This window comes from Pyxicephalus adspersus, chromosome 2, assembly GCF_032062135.1.
Source record: "Pyxicephalus adspersus chromosome 2, UCB_Pads_2.0, whole genome shotgun sequence".
NCBI lineage: Eukaryota > Metazoa > Chordata > Amphibia > Anura > Pyxicephalidae > Pyxicephalus > Pyxicephalus adspersus.
Window position 1 is genome coordinate 23,783,235 of NC_092859.1, and position 20,600 is coordinate 23,803,834.

A 20,600-nucleotide genomic window follows, 5' to 3' on the forward strand; every position below is an offset into this window, starting at 1 on the left:
TATATATATATATATATATATATATACATGTTTTTAAAAATCTTCATCCAGGAAAACAAATACATTCACAAACATTAAAAACAAACAAAAATGCAACATTGTAACCAGTGATACCTGTGATATCCAGCAATGTACCGGTACTTTCTTTTTGGAAATGGCAGAGCAAACCTTCGAGTCCCTCCCTAAACACCAGATCTTATTTACACAATGGAAACCCAGACTTTCTCTAGAAGTGTTAGCAGAACATTTGGGTTTTGAATTCCAACAACTGTGTCAAAATAAATATTGCTTAATTTATTTATTTCTCTTTACAAAATATAATCCACATAGTCTTTGTTGTAAATGTCTGTTTCCAAACAAACAGGATTAGCAAAAACCTTGAGTCTTCCAAACCTGGCTTTTGCCATGTATTGGTGGGTCCGATAAACCATAGATCGATTTTATTTGTGCAGTATCCAATCACACAAAAGTATTTGGAGGATTGGAGTCGATTGGCCAGGCCAGTTTTTTCTCCTTGGCTTCACGGTCAAAGGAATCATACACTGATTCTTTTATTGTAGTTTTGCCCGGAATGGGCATTTCACAGATGCCAACATAATTCCTTTTAGCCATGCGGGAGCAGGTGGTGATAGTATAGGCATTGCTCCGATAACACTTCATGGAAGACATGCAAAAAGTTTCTTTCATGCCTCGCCGGAAGTTAGCATTGTATACAGAGTACAGTGTTGGTTTGGCAGCCGAGGAACCAAAAGAGAGCCAGGAGACTGCCATGAATGCTAGGCAGCACTGCCGCCGGTCATTTTCATCTGGGTGCCACAGCTGCACAACATAAAATGGCAACCAGGAAACCAAAAAGATGGTATTGAGCATTAGGAACATTTTGATAGTTTTCACTTTGGTCCTGGGTACAATGTTCATGGTCCTTCTGACACTAAGCCTGTCTGTGCCAATGCGCCAAATGTATTTAACCACCTTTTGGTAAAAGAGAATTATTAGGACAGATGGCACAAGGAAGCCCACTAAGAGGTGGGCCACTCCGTAAACTGCCCCATCCCAAGATGGGGGAGGGAAAAAGTTGCAATGACCGTCCACGCTATCATAAAAGAAGAAAGCTGGTAAGACAAAGGCAGCATCAAAAATCCATGATGCCACTATCATCCTTTTGGCTTTTTCCCTTGAGACCTTGAAACTTAAAGGATACAAAATGGTGTAAAAACGGTCAAGACAGATGGACAGGAGAACATAAATCTGAACCCCAGGGGTCAAGTAATGAAAATAACGTGCCAGTTTGCACATGGCACTGCCCAGTGCCCATCGACCAGAACTGACTTGTACCAATGTAAATGGGGCACTGCCTAAGCTAAGAAGTAGGTCCGCACATGCTAGAGAGACAACAAAATAATTTGTCGTTGACTGAGTCCGGCGACTTCGATGAATAACGAGACACACCAAAGCATTGCCAAAAACCGACAAGATCCATATAAGGCCAAAAGCTAGACCAGCTGCCGCTATTTCACCAGGAAGGAGCAGCTGATCCGGCATAGTACTGTTCCTCTTTCCTGTAGTGCCATCTTTGAAAATCCCTGGAATCCATGGGTCTCCAGCTGATATGGGGCAGGTGGTTACACTGTTATTTGGCATTGGATAGAGAACGGTGGGTAGGATGGGATGAGATCTCCGAGCATCCATTCCATGAGCAAACACCATCTTCAGGGTATATGTTAGGAGCCTGAGAAAGATGATGATGGACGAAATGACAAAAGGACAAAGGAAGAGAACATTGGAGAAAGAGTTAGATATAGACACAGGATTCGAGGATGGTTAACATGAGGATGTTACAAAATGGGTAAAGAAAAAGATATAGAGAGAGAAATGACATCAGATGGATGAAGGAGTACATGGAAAGAGATTGAAGAAAGATGAGAATGCAGAGAAACCAGGTCCATTGGGAAAGATGGAGATGAGGAGATGAAGATACAAAGTGAGAAAGGATATCAAAGAATAGGTGGACATGAGAAGACCGAGAAAGAGATGACATGGGAATAAATTAAAAGAAAAAATGTACATCAAATAATGGATGGAGGTGAGGATACAGAAGGAGAGAAGACATCATAGAATAGATGGAGGTGAGGATACAGAAGGAGGAAAGACATCAGAGAATGGGTGAAGGTGAGGAGACAGATGGAGAGAAGACATCAGAGAATGGATGGAGGCGAGAATACAGAAGGAAAGAAGACATCAGAGAATAGATGGAGGTGAGGAGACAGATGGAGAGAAGACATCAGAGAATTGATGTAAGTAAAAATACAGAAGGAAAGAAGACATCAGATAATTGATGGAGGTGGGAATACAAAAGGAGAGAAGACATCGGGGAATGGATGTAGATAAGGGTACAGAAGGAGAGAAGGCATCAGAGAATTGATGGAGGTGGGAATACAAAAGGAGAGAAGACATCAGAGAATTTATGTAGATAAGGGTACAGAAGGCATCAGAGAATGGATGGAGGTGAGGGTACAGAGGGTGAAGATAAGGAAAAGTAGGGACACCAAGAAAAAGAAGAACAATATAATGAATTTGATGGGGAGAAAGAAAAAACAAACACAAAATTAATCAATGCAAACGTTTTTTATATTTCTGTTATTTGTTTCACTTTCAGGTACACGGTAGAGTTGGGAAGAGTTAGAGCCTTTTGTCAGATGTGTGTGTTATCCCAAAAATGATTAGCGTTCCTTACCTGCTGCTTCTTTAACACCAGAACTATAAATGAAGATGAGCAGCTACAAAATCATTGTCAGAATATATAACCATTCTCAACTCTAAGAATAGTGTGTTTTTGCTGCTGTCTGTATCTCCATTTGAAATATTTCCCATGACTTCACCCTCAGACAAGAGGGAAAGGAATTAGGGTACTATATAAAAAAAACAAAACAAAAAAATGAGGGCATTTTGATGAGAGAGGGATAGGGAAATGTAAAAAAAGAAACAGAAGAAATATTCTAAACACAGACACAAGTAGTAATGTTTACAAAGTAAACTTTGCAGGGTCTGTCCAAACGGAATATAAAATTCTTACTGGAACAGCTCTATATTTGGACTGTGAGGGGGGTAGACAATAACAGCTTTGGATGTACAGTTGGTTAATTGTTTCTATATTTCAACTCTTTATGGACTATAGACCAACAGCTCTGAATGGAGTGGTTGATAAATAGCTGTATAGTTAGATTATATTTGGGCTACAGAATAGGAGCTCTTGATGTTGAGTAGGATAAATGGTTCTATGGTTCTACGGCAGCTCTGGGTGTACAGTTGAATACCAGGCCCTATATGGGCACTAGTGAGCAGCCTAAAATAGATGGTTTGAAAAATGACTTTATGTTCAGGTTGTATCTGGGCTATAAATCATCAGTTCTTGATGGACGTTTGGATAAATGGTTCTATATGTTTTTAAACATCTGGGCTACAAACCACAGCTCTGGAGGTAGAGTTGGATAACTGGCGCTATATTTGAGCTGTATCTGGGCTATACGCCAGCGGTTCTGGATAGAAAGTTGGATAAATGGTTCTGTATCTAGGCTGTATACTGGCTATAGACCAGCGGTTCTGGATGGACAATTGGATAAATGGTTCTGTATCTACGCTATAGACCAGTGGTTCTGGATGGACAGTTGGATAAATGTCTCTGTATCTATGCTATTGACCAGCGGTTCTGAATGGACAGTTGGATAAATGTCTCTGTATCTATGCTATAGACCAGTGGTTCTGGATGGACAGTTGGATAAATGTCTCTGTATCTATGCTATAGACCAGTGGTTCTGGATGGACAGTTGGATAAATGTCTCTGTATCTATGCTATTGACCAGCGGTTCTGAATGGACAGTTGGATAAATGTCTCTGTATCTATGCTATAGACCAGGGGTTCTGGATGGGCAGTTGGACATTGGGACATATAATGAAGTTCATGGCTCCATTCAGTATACTTAGGAAGGACACACAAAAATGATTCCAATACTTTTTATGTTTGTGTTGGCAGTGACATAATTTGCTTTAGAAGGGCCATGTTGAACAATCTACTTTATAAAACAGACAGAGAGACAGAGCAGACTACTATTCTGGGGGAAATCTGTCCTGCGCTGTGCTTCTCATGCAATACGCCCAGCATCTCTGACGTCTAAGTTGCCATGGCATTGCCTGAATGCAGCACACAGCGATGGTCATTATGCGACCTTGGAGACCGTATGGATAATGAGGAAATAGGGGGGGGGATAGGGATAGTGAAGACGGGTTGAATCAATTAGTTTAAAAGGCCTTCCACAAACAAATTGTGGTCCTTAACCCTTGTAGTGCCGCAGACGTGACCAGGCGTGTCAGTGACATCACTAAAAAAAGCAAAAAAATAAAAGAAACTTTCCCTAGTTTTATCTTACCATGCAGGAAAGCAAGGAGGATGGAGAGTGGGGTACACAGAAGAAATGGGTGTTGTGTTTAGAGGAATACATTCAATATAAAGAAGTGAATTAGGAGGCAAAATGCTTATGAAAAGCATGCAGCACCCAACACGTTTATAGGATAAAGTTGCATGGCTCCAACATATTCCATAGTGCTGTATCGAGAACACTGAACACGTCACATCAGTCTGTTTACCAGAGGAGCTGACACTCTAATGCCCCACCACACTCACACACTATTAATTTTCCTTTTATATAGCGCTGACATATTCCTCAGTGCTGTACAGAGAACACAGAGCTAGTCATCTGCACCAGAAAAGCTTGCACTCTAATGTCCCACCAAAGTAACACACTGTGATTGTACTCTGACATACACAGTGGTGTTGAACAGAGAATACTAACTCATTTGCATCAGTCTCTGTACCAAAGGAGCTTACATTCTAATATCCCATCACAGTCATACAAAAAAATTTAATTACCAATTTGCCTTTGAATGGTAGGATAACGCACAGACATAGGAAACGTGTTAGTTTCATTTACCATTTCATCTGGTGTGCAGGCATGATGGAAATCTAATAATGGAACGTGAAAGTGTAATTTAGTAATAATTGTAATGATGCGAAGGAGAGGAGAAGCAGATATAGATCATGAGAGTTCTGTATTTTTTTTTTTTAATTTAAAAAATAAGTGTAGAATTTTATAAGTAGTAAAATATGTGCTTTTAATTTTCTGGTAATGCCACTCTGTCACCAACATTTGCTAAAAGAGTAGAGAATGGTAAATATCTTAATTAATGTGAAGTGCAGCATTATTGTGCATAACTTCCAGATATTTATTACCTCTCACAGAGATCACAGGACTTCCCCTCACAATGGGCCTGATTTATTAAAGCTCCCCAAGGCTGGAGAGGATACCATTTCATCAGTAAAGCTGGATGATCATTTGTTAGAAAATGTTTTGAATCCTGGACCAGATCCATTTCAGGTTTTCTTGATCACCCAGCTTCACTGATGAAAGTGTATCCTCCTCCAGCCTTGGGCTACAGTGCCAGATTAGAAATGATGTCAATCCTATTGGTACCCAGGCAGTTCTTTATGCTACAAATGCTACAAAGTTACAATGTTGCAATCTGATCACTGGGGGGAGAAAAGAATGAGAAAACACCTCCTGCTGCCTGCAGCAGACTGATGCCATCACGTTTTTATATTATACTAATAAAATGATACTGCTGTGGTATTTTGTAGTGTCAGGAATTTATTCATTTATTCATACTGACTTGTAAATTTACTGAAAGGTCTGCCTACGGTGAATAGGCTGTGCTATTCTGAAATACCCAATCAATGGGCCTGACTTAATAAACTTCTGGAGACTGGAGAAGATAGTCAAAAGAACCTGGGTGATCCAGCAAACCAGAAATGGATTTCTATTTGTTATTAGTTGGCAACTTTTTTGAATACTGGACCAGATCCATTAAACGTTTTCTGGTTCATCTATGCTCTCCCATGATAGTCTATTTCAGTTTTGAAGAGCTTTAATAAAGCAGGCCATATGTGTAAGAGGAATTCATAACATATAAAAAAGTTTACTTGTATATAATTGAATGATTTAGCACAGATGATACCTTAGTATAGTGCTACACTAGCAAATAACTAAAATAAAACTTTTCCTAATAAAATACCGAGGAATTAGATATCAGGGGGTGATATCTGATCAGCTGCTTTATAGAAATCTCTATTTTATACAATCTAAGCCTTTTGAATAACTTTGATCAGAGACCAGCAGTGATTTCTGATTGGTACAGTGATGACACCCGCTTTTCGGTCCCTTTGCTGTGATTGTCAATATCCAGCGACATCTGTGATTGTGTCTGCACCCACGTCACCGGTCACGTTGTACATATGTAGTAACACACAGGATTTTATCTCTTGTATAAACAACTCTATCAGCTCGGCGTTCATCCAGCATACTGTGATTACCAGCTTCTTCCACTCATACACATGTCCCTTCAGTGTCTATAAGGGACCATTCACACTATTCATTGCAATCAGAAGTGAGCTTTTGTGTATTGGATTTAGAATAGACTGAAATGGTATCTCAATACAGCAAGATATATAATGACACTAATTTAGCTTAATACAATACACAGTTGGTGCGTTATGGGGCCCTCAATCATTGGGCATAATATTGTTCTCACCGGGTGCATTGTTGTAATACTGCAACTTATTAGAGTGAATGGGCACTTTTATAGTTTAAAGTAAAATATTTGCATTTGGGGTGACTGCAAACATCTCTAGTGATGTTCTGATTTTTTCCCACTTAATAATACTGAAAAGATAATACAGAATTTATTTTACTTTTTTCTTTTTCTTCTGCTCTTGAAGAGAAAGACTTCATTTTCCAAGATATAAATCTTATCTGTAGTGTCTTTGCAAACTTGAGGTGCAAACTTGAGGTCTACATCAGGCTGCAAACTTTTATTCAGCCTGATGTAGACTATGCACCTCAGGTATTCTCCATGAAATGATAACATAACTGACACTACAGATAGAAGACTTTCTTACTTTAATATTAATAATAAACAGGATTTATATAGCGCCAACATATTACACAGCGCTGTACATTAAATAGGGGTTGCAAATGACAGAAACCCCCTGTTATTTATATATCTGCCCAAAAAGTTCTTCAGCATAGAATGGAGGTATTAAGCCTGATTTATGAAAGCTCCCCAAGGCTGGAGAGGATACAATTTTATCAGTGAAGCTGGGTGATCCAGAAAACCTGGAATGTATCTGGTCCAGGATTCAAAACATTTGCTAGCAAATAGCAAATTACTTTGAAGAAATCCATTCCAGGTTTGCTGGATCACCCAGCTTCACTGCTGAAAGTGTATCCTCTCCAGAGCTGTATTGAATCAGGCCCATTGCAAGGAGCAACAGGTGAATGTTTAGTAACATATTTGAAAAGGAAACAATAAATGTTTATTCAAACAGTGCGTACAGATTAAGGTAATCTGGTTGTAACAAACACAAGGAAAAGAGTTAGCCTTTTCAGTCATGTTGTAAACCCAAATATTAATAGATTTAATAATATACTGTGGAAACGGTAAGTAAACCCATAGCCTCGGAGGTTGCTATACTGCAAAAATGACTTTTTTTAGGTATTTTTCATAACTGCCCTGACATCAACTACATAAACTTTGTGACTCATCCATACATAAATCCTTCAGTTGCCCATCCAGGGCTTTAATAAGGCCAATCCATGAAGTTCTAATTCTTCATTTAAGCCATGGTGGATTTGTTAGTGTGCTTAGGATCATTATTATTGATCATTATTATTGTTTAAAGAATAATTTTCACTTCATCATCAACCTTTGGACAACTAGCCCCAACAAGAATGCTTTATAATGCAATATCCATAGTTTACTTGATAATTAAAAGCTGCTCAGGTTCTGAAGCAGTGAAGCCATCTAAAACCATAATATTTCTATCATCATGCTTCACAGTTAGTATCAGGTTCTACTGAAATGCTGTTATGATATTTTTTCAAACATGTCCATTGTTACTGATGCCAAACAACTCTATCTTATAATTTAGAGGGACAGATATGTGCCTGTATATTCTCCTAAAAACAGATTTATTTCTTTTAAGAATTTTTTCTATGTTCTTTAGGACAGTAATTGCATAAATTCTGCAGGTTTAATTGAGACATTTTTTCTGATTATATTATTAATATTATTATTAATATTAATAAACAGAATTTATATAGCGCCAACATATTAGGCAGTGCTGTACATTTATAGGTATGCACGAACCTTGACACATATTCTTACAAATGTTACCCGCAGATATCATATTTAATTTGCTGGTTGGCTTTTGAAATTTGAACAATTTGTAGATTATTTTCCCTACAGTGAAATTACTTCAAATGTTAGGGTAATCTTTTCTAATCCTTGCCAGTCTCAAAGGCATCTAATCTGGCATCTCTTTTGATGTTGGCATAAAGATACTGCACAAGTCAAAAGAAAGAGAATACCAGTTCTCCATATCTAAAGTTAAAGACAGATTAAACCAGCATACTCCCTAATCATTGACACCTAACCTGGAACATGTGATTCTTATCCATGGATTTGGTGGTGGCAATGTGGTAATGTGTGGGGTGTACTTACTTTTTCCATGTGACAAGTTATTCATTAAGATAATAAGAAGGAATACGACAACTGAATCTGATGAGTCATTTGTAAATCACCTTAATCTGTAGGCACTGTTTAAAATAAAGGTTTGCGTGTTCAGATGTGTTAAAAAAACACAATCCTTGTCACTGTAATCAAAACAAATTAAAACACACAAACAAGATTCAGATTTTATCCCTTTGACACACATACTGTAGATCTCCCAACTTTTGGGGATAGATAAGAGGGCCAATTGTTAGCTCAAAGAATGAAGGCAAATGACACACTCCTGCCTTGCCCCTAACTGCAAAGGATAAATAATGAACATGTAAAAAATAATTAAAAATATAAAAAAAAAGTTTTTCCTAATATATTATTTATAGTTCATAGATATGTATATATCCACCCAAAAAGACTGAGGAGGAAAGAAAGAGGGACTTTGAAAAATAAACAGTCTCTTCAAACCAGGGACAGTTAGAAGGTATGCATGTATTATTATTAATATTATTATTAATAATAATAATAATAATAAACAGGATTTATATAGCACCAACATATTACGCATCAATTTATATTTAACAGGAATAAAGGTGAAAAAGGCTTCTAAACCTTTATAATGATACTAAAATAGTTTTTTAGATATTTGTGCCCTCATTGGGGAGATTTCATTACCGCATATATCACCGACACCCTCACCCAATGTGGCCTGAGATTGCAATAAAAACCTAAAGCCTTCCCCCTTCTATTGATGTTTATTTTGGGCTCCGCACTTTTTACGATTTCTCATATGGAAGATACTAACCAGGGAACTGTACCGCCATAAAGACTTGAATTGACCAAAGACTAGAATCCTGATTCCCTCACTGGCTACACTGGATTTTGCAATCTGTTTAGCATAAATTCAGAAGAAGCTGAAGCTGTACTTGAAACTCACTGTCCTAATATCTATGTTATTTCTTATGGGCCCCCTGTAAACCCCTTAGTGTTCCCCATTCTTGTATCCCTAAACTGCTATATTCCTTCTTTAGTTTCCATTTTTTTCTCTTTTCTCCGCCTATATTTGTGGTTATATAAAATTATTTGTTCAGTTAAAATTACAATTTCATAAAAAAAAAAAAACCTAAAGGAGGTTTCAGTCATTCGTTACCTAAAACTGGAACAAAAGTTGGACTGAAGTTGGGCTTTGCAGGAATAATAAAAAAATGAAGAAATAGAAATCTTTACAATTTACATACATACTAGGTATAAACTTTAATCACTAGGATCTCATACAAACTCACCATGGAATGAGGGTGTGATACATGTGAAAGAATGGAGTGAGGAATTCCCACTCTAGAACAAGGTGAACATACAGCAGAGTAGAGGCTAACTAGTGTTACAGTTTAGTTTGGGGGCTTTGTTCTGTTAATAGTAAGTTTAGGGGTCCAGAATTTGGGGATTAAGGAGATACTCTCCTTTTGGCCATTCGAGACAGAGACAAAGGGCCTGATTTATTAAAGCTCTCCAAGGCTGGAGAGGTTACACTTTCATCAGTGAAGCTGGGTGATCCAGCAAACCTGGAATAGATTTCTTCTAGACCAGATCCTAGACCAGATCCATTTCAGGTTTGCTGGATTACCCAGATTCACTGATGAGAAAGTGTATTCTCTCCAGCCTTGGAGAGCTTTAAAAAACCATTGTCAGAACATAGTCTGACCCCCTAGACATGTACACCCACCAAACCACACTTCTTTGCCACCTTCCCACACTATGAGAGACTTTGAATGGAGCAAAAAACTTCTCTTATGGGACAGTGCTTGGACCTGAGAGGCCAATCACTAGTCCTAAACACTGTCACTGGTAGGTGGAGTGCCATGACGCCAATTGATACCGGAGCCTAGGTAGGTGCTGAAGCTATGAAACATGGCTGGGTAAGTGTGTACACCAGAGAAGGTTGGGGGAGGGAGGTAATTTGGGTCCATTTAAATAGGAATATATTTAATTAATATGAATAATAAATTCAAATTAAATATGAATATATTTAATAACTATTGAATTCAATAAATTCAATATTAAATAAATATGAATTCTTTTTTTTTCTTTGGAAAAAGTCGTTTTGGAAAACATGTTAAGATATTTTTAGGAACTGGAACCAGTTTATTATTTCACTGTTTGTAAAACGGCAATAAGTCCTTATTGAGATAGATATTGAGATAAAATAGCCCTAGTGAGGATGGCACCCCTACCTAAGGAACCAGATTAAGAACTTTTATTAGTTGCATTTATTTTTTGGGTTTTTTTTTAATGTAAATTTGTATTGAAATTTTTGTAAAATATAATAATATAACAGAAAACAACACAACATATGTTGCATTTGTTTTTAATAAGGGATCGTAGAGGGGGGCAACAAGAAATGTTCAGGTAAGAGGGGATTATAACGGAAAGGACCTTGCCTGTTATTTTTCTCTAATAATGAACGCTCTGATTATGGATTCTTAAAAGTGAATATTTAGTTCTGCTTTAGGGTAATGGATAAAGATGAAACCAGGATTATGTATTAGATTGGTATGGATTCTTAAAAGTGAATATTTAGTTCTGCTTTAGGGTAATGGATAAACATGAAACCAGGATTATGTATTAGATTGGTTTATAGGAGAAATAGACAAAGTAGGCCTGATTTATTAAAGTTCTCCAAGACTAGAGAGGATACACTTTCATCAGTAAACCTGAAATGGATCTGGTCCAGGATTGAAAACTTTTGCTAACAAATAGTAAATGACTTTAAGAAATCCATTCTGGGATTGCTGGATCACCCAGGTTCATCAATGAAGGTGTATCCTCTCCAGTCTTGGAGAGCTTTAATAAATCAGGCCCAGTGATGGGAAATCCTACATTTTAGAGTCATCACTACAGTTAGAAGTCATGGATAAACCGCCAGTGGGGACATCTGTTCTTGTGATAATTCGTAAATGTGAGAAATTTCCTCCACTTCCCCATTGTATGTATAGAAAAGAAAGTGAAGGGAAATCTAAAATAGAAAAATTAGGCTTTAACTATACATTATGAACTTGCTATAGGAATTAGGTTATATTGTTAGTAAGTGTTAAGGATCTGATTTATTAAAGCACTCCAAGACTGGAGAAGATAGACTATCGTAGGAGAACCTGGGTGATCCAGCAAACCTGGAATGAATACGGTCCAGGATTAAAAATATTTTCCCACTAATAGCAAATGCTTTTTAAGAAACCCATTCCAGGTTTGCTGGCTCACCAGGTTCCCTATTAGTAGTCTCTCTGCTTCAGTCTTGGAGTGATTCATTAACATAGACCCTAAGTAATAAAATAGTGTTAGGTGTTATTTTCGTTTAGGTTTGTTGCAATTTTTTACCGGTTCCTGCACCGTGCCAAAACATCAAATGTAGATAAAATGCATTGTGGTTTCTGCTTTGATCTGTATTGTTACCCTACTGTATGGAGAGCCATAGATGAAAAGCTGGTTTACTGCCTATCATCCTTTAATCAAGTGCAAAGTGATCCAGCTTATGTTCAGAAAAAACATAGCTTGGTTTTTCCTTTAAAAAGTACAAACATACCTGAGATCAAAAATGTAATAGATTGTAATTAAACTGTAAAAGAATGTAATGAACTACTGAGCGTGTCCCTCTGTATGGAGAAGATGAAGCGTTGTGTTGTCCTGTCCCAGTGTGATATGGGCTGTTGCTCTACAGATACAGTACAGTAAATAAGTGTTGTCACCCTAGGACAGGAAGTGTGGCAATAGATGACAATAGGGGAAAGAAATATAATGAAGAAAACTAATGCAGCTACTTTACCAAGAATTGGTAAGCTGCGATATATTATGCTTTGTTTTAGGATTTAGATACACTTTGTAGGTTATTTAAACCCAAGTACAAATATGTGATATATTGCAGCATTACATTCTGTTTGCTTTTTTCAGGATTTATCTTTTACCTGGAAATCCTGCCAGTAACATGTTTCTTGTCCTAGGGTCCCTAGGGTGACAACACAATGCTGCACTGTATCTATGGAGGTGCGGTGTTGTCACCCTTTGCCGCTCTCCTGATTTAGACTACAAACACTTTCCCTACTATTCTTCTCCATTACAGAGGACAAAAGTCTTTCAGTTCACAGAAGATAGTTGGGAAGACTGATAAGATTGATATCTCAAGATTTCTGGCAACAGATATGTTCTATATTTGCACATAATGTACCTAACCTAAAAAGAAAAACAAATGCAGCCACTTATCTATAGACAGACAGACTGAAAATGTTCTTGCATATAGATACAATTTAAACTACAATCTTCTAGTAATAAATAATACACAGCATGATTCACTATCTGATGGAGGGAAATGGGGCCTAGTAATTCTATATATATATATAAGTGCTACAATCAATTAGGACTTCCAGGGACCGTCTGCTGGGACCACATTGTGTCCTCATGTGTATACATGATCTCATCAGAAGCAGGGGTAATAAACAATTATTTCTAGAATCCTGAAGGCCTCTGAAACCCCATCCAATGTCTGTATATTGGAAGCGTAGAGCGTCCTTAGCCCAGGTACCACTCCCAGACCCCTGGATCTCTATGTGTATTGCCCTCCCCGATAGGACCAGGCCTGACATCACTGCCACTTATGGAGGGCCTGTGTACCATGCATGCTGCATCCCTACACATGCAACGTCAACATCCCCCACCTAACATGGGGTCCCCCAATATACACGTCTCCAACACCCCCCATCTATGTTTGTTATATAGAGAGCTTTATCCCGGCGTATAAATAGATGGCCAGCAACCCCAAAACTCTGCTATTATTAAAGCAACAACCAACTATGCATTTATTGCATCTTTAATGCACTGTGACATAAAATGATATATATATATATATATATATATATATATATATATAGACTGGTTGCCAGTGTCTGTCTGAATGGTTCCATACAATTACTAATATCCTATATTATTATAACATTACACAGTGATTGATGCTTTGTATAATAACAAACAAGGATTACTAATAATTGGATCCCCTCTATACCAAAACACAGTAATTAAAGGATTCCCTGATTAATAAACTGTGACTGAGGATTCCCCCTGTATGGTGAGATACATTGTCTGATTTCTAAGGAATAATAGGAATAAAAGATACATAGACTCACCTGTGTCATACAATGTAACATATCATCCTCCTGATTCGGGATTAACCCTTGCAGCTGCATCCCCCCCTCCTCCATGAAGATCCATCACACCGAATCCTGAATCTGCACACCGAGCTGACTGCAACAAAGATCAGGGCTGACCCAGCACATGGACCCTCCTACCCCTCTCCTGACTACATGGGGGGGGGGCTCAGCCAGGCTCTGCCCCTCTCTATTCACTGCCTGCACACTACATGGGGGGGGGGGCCTAGATCTGCCCCACACTACATGGGGGGCTAATCCTAGATCTGCCCCTCTCTATACACTGCCTGCACACTACATGGGGGGCTGGGGGGCTCATCCTAAATCTACTCTATACATTATAGATTGCCTGCACAATACATGGAGGGGGGTTCTCATCCAACATCTGCCCCTCTCTATACAGTGTCTCTCTAAAACACAATGGGTGGGTCATCCAAGATCTCCCCCTCTACATATACGTTACACTGTCTGCACACTATAGAGAAGGGGCTCATCAACCTCTGCCCTTTTTTCTATATTTTAAATTTGTGTTTCTCAACCAGGATTTATCCAGAGGTTGCTAGCAGTTCCCTGAGTCATGAACAGTTTGTAACCCTCAGGTCAGTCATCACTAACGCCATTATTTTTTGACTATCTGTATAGGTGGCATTCTTCCTACTGGCCAGCAGTGTAAGAGACATTATTCCCAATGACCACTAAGCCAATGTACCGTGAGCTGTGGATATAGTAATTATAGCAGGGATTCACTGAAGGTTAAAATTATTTCAAGGGATTCCCCCAGGTTAAAAAGGTCGACAAACATTGCTGTAAACAGTCTCAACTTGACAGGGAGGGGGCTTATCCTGGACTTGCCCAAAAATAATTTCACTTAAAATGACCTTGTGCAATGATTGCTCATTGCACAAGGTACCCTGGCAAGCTCTGGAGGAACCTTATGTCTTCATTGTAGCATATTTGAGAAACACTGCTATAGACTGTCTCCACACTGCAGGAAGGGGACCCCATCCATGTTCTGCCCCTCTTCTTACACTATAGGTTGTCTTTACATTACAGGTAAGGAGTACCCTTTAAGATGGACCCCTCTCTATGCACTATAGACACTACAGGGAGCGGGTCTTATCCAAGCTCTTAGGATATCTCCACACTTCTGGAAGGGTGTCTGATCCAGGATCTGACCATCCCAATATTCTATAACCCACGGGTAGTCAACATACTTGGTATAGGGGCCCAAAGCTTTGCCCCTGACATTACTAAAAAGCCACACATGATATTCAGTGAATGCAATGCTACAGAAAGCTGCAAAAGGCTCCAAACAGGCAACAGAAGATAATCAGAGGGCCACAAATGTACTAGAGGATTTGTTAGAGACTGGGGACAGCTTAAGACGCAAATATACAAAGATTTGACATACTACTCAAACCCAGTTTAAAGAATATTTTTCTTTTATTAGTTTGAATAAGCACCAAAGCAGACCACTGTCTGTAGGGGGCCTGAAGGAAACACAGTGAGTGCTAATGGGCCGCAGGTTGGGCACTAGGGCCATAGACTCCATGCCACATAGAGGTGTCACATCCAGCCATTTTCCTCTACACATTATATACTCCACACTATATGGAGGAGTCTGTCCCTCTCCATACACTGTCTCCACACTACAGGGACGGGGGCTCAGCCAAGCTCTAGTGATCTCTGTATGCTATAGGTTGTGTTATACTATATTCCTTCACACTCCATGCAGACTGTTAGCACTCTGACAGTACATAGATATTTTGCAGGCACCCTGCATGAACTGGTAATGTAGTTCAGAATACAATACTGCCCCTCTCTGGTGGTCAGTGGTAAGGTTTCCTTAATATAAACCGTAGTAGAAATATTGCTTGCTGTTGGAAAAGTTATTGATGTTATTAAGCACAAAGAGATTCTCATGTTAGGGGCCAAGTACATCCATACTCATCATCTGGTGAAAAGACCAACTTGACAACCAATACCAGATCATGGATGCAAAAGAATGTGAGAACTCCTTACCCATACCCTCATGACATGTACAGCTCCAAGACCTTACTAGAGCTGCCCCGACTTTCTGGAATGGTCTTCTTTATCCTATTCGGCTCCTACTTTCTGCTAATTTATAGAGCACTTAAAACCCATTTTTTCAAACTTGCCTACCTGTCTTTTTCTGTCTTTTAAAACCCTTACTACTTTCCGCCATTCCCTATCTCCCCTCCTATTGTGTGATACTTCCCTCACCTCCTAGATTGTAAGCTCTTCAGGGCAGGGTCCTCTCCTCCTCCTGTGTCACTGTCTGTATCTGTCTGTCATTTGCAATCCATATTTAATGTACACGCCTGCGTAACATGTTGGCACTATATTATTCCTGTTTATTATTATTAATAATAATACTAATATAAAAAACTTAATACAGAATGAATGCTGCACAGACAGTGCATACAGTTCTCCAAGGCCAAGGAATATGTCAGCATTGTCCCATCCTATCTTGAAGCTGCACTGAAGACTTGGACCCTCTTCTTCCCATGCACATTGCCAACACATTCTCACATACTGTGAATTGTCTGGGAATATTGTGGAAACTTTGTCTATGTTTGTCATTTTGATAAAATGCATTGGAGCCAACATGGAAGGTAAAATACAAGTAAGGTTTGTTTGTTTTTTTTTTTTGTTTTTTTTTTTTTTGTATTTCAATATTTATATTAAAGATAAACATAAATGATTGAATACAAAAAAAAATACAAAAATAACAACAGCAATAGATATAGGGTGTGCAGGGTATAGGGTATGCCCTTAGGGGCATGTGGTCAACTTTTCAGATAGCAGACATTCTGAGCCATTTCAGTTAACTGAGCAAGCATTGTGTGACAACACCAAATCCTGAAAAGTAGTGAAAGAAAGAGCCAGGGAGGGGGTAGAGGGGTTAAGCCTTCTAAGGGGTAGGTACACAATGCTTACAGGAGAACCTAGAATTAAGCCCCACAATATTCCAGGGTTTTTATAAAAAGATGCACTGGGTTTTCAATGGCTTCTGGAGGGTACGGAAGCTCCTTTAAAGTATCCTGAAGCTTTTCTTGTGCAAACAATAGGACCCTTTGTTAGAAACCCCAACATGTCAGGCAAATAGACCAAAACCTTTTTTAATATTTAGGAGGTTTTTTCTTTTAATTAATATTTTTTTTTAGCTGTTGAGGAATATGAAAACATTAAGTTTTCACATTCCTGCTACCTGTTCTCTGATCTAGGTCTATATTTTCACTGTGGATTGTAATTCACAATTAGTGCTGTGGTGTCATTTATTGTGTATTGTAATTCCAACACACTTAAATGTTGTAGAAAACCACAGATAAATAATTAGTTTAAGTGGATTTGGGTGCTGGTTTAATTCATAAATGTATACTAGGTATTTTATATCAGTTTAAATGTTTTTTGTAATGTACAGACAGAGCCATGTATGCTTTATGTATTGCCTGCTGAAGGATTTTTGTTACTCCATACAGTCAGTCCAGGGGTTTACACACATGGGTCAGGCTGCTGACCAACTTATTTCCTGGTCTTGCAAAGTAGGTCCCCTCCAGCTTGATCACTGGACAATACATTTGGCTCACTGCCTTTGTCCAATGATCAGGGAGAAAATCCAGAAAGCAGAAACCTGGACCAAAAATAGCAGAATGTTGTGCCTGGGTGTGCAATGAACCAGATTTGTGTGGAGTAAATGAATACAATACAAAGCCCTTGGCAGGTTAAATAGTAATCATACAGCTCCATCTATTGGATGAATATGGAAATATAAAAGATGCAAATTAATATTTACTTAAAAAAGGAAAATATTAGTAAATATTTGTCTTTGTAGTCCTAAACATAATAAATAGAATAAAATACAAAAACTCTATATATATTTAGTTTAGATTACAAGGTTACTTATATAACAATTCTAAAAGTAGTTTTAACTCTGTCAAAAGATCCTTCTTTAGGCATCTCTTGTAAAATTCTGCACATGTGCTATGCCCATTCATTATCAGTGGTCCCCCACCATACCTGCCCTAAGTTCTCAGCTCTAAACACATACTCTGCCCATTATCAGGGGTCCCCCACCATACCTGCCCTAAGTTCCCAGGTATGCACACCTGCTGTGCTCAATATCAGGGTCCTCCACCATACCTGCCCTAAGTTCTCAGTTCTGCTCATCTGCTGTGCCCATTATCGGGGTTTCTTCACCATACCCGCCCTAAGTTCTCAGCTCTAAACACATACTGTGCCCATTATCAGGGGTCCCCCACCATACCTGGCCTAAGTTCTCAGGTCTGCACACCTGCTGTGCCCATTATCAGGGGTCCTCCATCATACCTGCCCTAAGTCTGCAGCGCTAAACACATGCTGTGCCCATTATCAGGGGTCCCCCACCATACCTGGCCTAAGTTCTCAGGTCTGCACAACTTCTGTGCCCAATATCAGGGTCCCCCACCATACCTGCCCTAAGTTCTCAGGTATGCACACCTGCTGTGTCTAATATCAGGGGTCCCCCACCATACCTGCCCTAAGTTCTCAGGTCTGCACACCTGCTGTGTCCAATATCCGGGTCCCCCACCATACCTGCCCTAAGTTCCCAGGTATGCACACCTGCTGTGCTCAATATCAGGGTCCTCCACCATACTTGCCCTAAGTTCTCAGTTCTGCTCATCTGCTGTGCCCATTATCGGGGTTCCTTCACCATACCTGCCCTAAGTTCTTATCTCTAAACACATACTGTGCCCATTATCAGGGGTCCCCCACGATACCTGCCATAAGTTCTCAGTTCTGCACATGTGCTGTGCCCATTATCAGGGGTCCTCCATCATACCTGCCCTAAGTCTGCAGTGCTAAACACATGCTGTGCCCATTATCAGGGGTCCCCCATCATACCTGGCCTAAATTCTCAGGTCTGAACAATTTCTGTGCCCAATATCAGGGGTCCCCCACCATACCTGCCCTAAGTTCTCAGGTATGCACACCTGCTGTGCCCAATATCAGGGTCCCACACCATACCTGCCCTACGTTCTTAGGTCTACATACCTGCTGTGCCCATTATGAGGGATTTCCACAATCCATGTATTGAGTTACCAGGTCTGCACAATTGCTGTGTCCTTTATGAATTGCTGTAGATTTCCCACCCTCCCTGTGTTAGGTTCTATAGGTTCTATTCAATGCACAGAAAATTACAGACACGTTGGATTTTCTTTCAGGATCTGTACTTACTAAAAATCGATTTAGCTTGAAACAATTATGCAGCCACCTAATCTCTTGACTGTTTAGCTATAAATATATGACATATTTTTATTCTTGGGCTTGGATACAATTTAAAGATGATTTACGCCTAATTATTATTAAACCGTGCACTGCTTTGTGCTTTGTTACCATCTCCCTCTGTCATACTTGCTGTTTATATTTACTGTTGTTTATTAAAACACTTGAGAGCTCGATGTGCAGCGACGGTGGTGATATGTGTACTCTAGGTACAAGGCCTGACCTACGTGAAAGGTTTTCAATCGCTCACTAGAATCAAAATAACTCTTTGTTGCCAGGTATCTAATATGTGACATGGTAACTTCAGCATGTATTTAGGAGAATCCCTGTAAGCAAAGGGTTAATGTCAAGCTTCTGAGAATTAAACAGTCTCCAGTGTGGAGTAAATGGTTTAACACAAGAAGAGGTGTTTCTGGCATTCTGGTACCCAACTAGTTGGGTGATTAAGGGATGGAATTGTTCCAGTCTGCCAGGGGTTAAGTTGTTTGAATTCCCATATGTCACTGTATTGTTACATCACCACCTGTGGCCCCTTGGGCCCTTTTGGAGCCAAGAGAGGAACGATGTAAGTACAACGCTTTGTCAGAACACAGAATGCTCTGGATTCTGGAACTGAGCTCTTTTCGGTTTACACCAGGACACGGCATTATCGGGGATGTCTAAAGCCCACTGTGACCCTACTATAGACCTGATGAAACAAAAAAAGTAAGTACATGACTGCAGTAAAATTAGTTTCTTAAGGGTCAAACTACCCAAAACTCTCTACCTATGCACCTTCCCACTTTGGCACACCATAGTCATTACTGCTGAAAAAAAAATATATAAATATATATATATATATATATATATATATATATCTCAATATTCATGTATTTTGCTGTGGAAAAAGCAAGAGGAAGACTAAGACTAGCTGTGTTGGGAGATCCAAAAACCCAAACTGCTAGGGAACAAATCAGGTTACTATATCATAGGTGACCTCTTCAAGCTGGAAGAATCTAAAGAGTTTCAGTTTGCAATGTTCCAGATACAGCTGATTTTATTCTAGATATACTAAGCCTTTTTTTTATTGATCAATGACAATTTCTTCCCATAACATAAGATGTGTGAGTTAGATGGATATATATGTGTTTGTATAAATCTATCTATCTATCTATCTATCTATCTATCTATCTATCTATCTATCTATCTATCTATCTATCTATCTATCTATCTATCTTTACCTTTACCTTGTACCTGTGTATCTAGCCAATTATCTTGGTTACATCCCTATGGCTTTGCTGCCATCTGCATCATTATACGTTGTAACCGAATACTGTTATTTGCTTCCAAATCATTTAGGGATTAATTGAGACAATACCCTGTCTGTCACCCTATTCCAAGGACCTGTTGTTGCTTCTCTTCGCTTATGGGACCGCCAAGCCCTGCAGTTGGTGAATTAACTAGCAAACATCTGTGCTGGAGCTCCCCTTGTTCCTATTGAAGTCAATGAGTTGTGATCTCCTAGACATGTCCACTTCA

General features: G+C 39.1%; 1 protein-coding gene across 1 annotated transcript; it reads right to left on the reverse strand.

Annotated features, from left to right (window-relative positions):
- Positions 1 to 272: 272 nt before the first annotated feature.
- GPR19 (G protein-coupled receptor 19) lies at positions 273 to 13,905 on the reverse strand. The gene is made up of 2 exons (XM_072399980.1): positions 13,776 to 13,905; positions 273 to 1,729 (listed from the first exon to the last, which is right to left on the reverse strand). The coding sequence occupies exon 2, from the start codon at positions 1,705 to 1,707 to the stop codon at positions 460 to 462; it is 1,248 nt and encodes a 415-aa protein (XP_072256081.1). The 5' UTR covers positions 1,708 to 1,729; positions 13,776 to 13,905; the 3' UTR covers positions 273 to 459.
- Between the last annotated feature and the right edge of the window lie 6,695 nt (positions 13,906 to 20,600).

Coding starts and splice junctions, on each gene's coding strand:
- GPR19 (XM_072399980.1), bottom strand. CDS start 1,707: ATGGTGTTTGCTCATGGAATGGATGCTCGGAGATCTCATCCCATCCTA.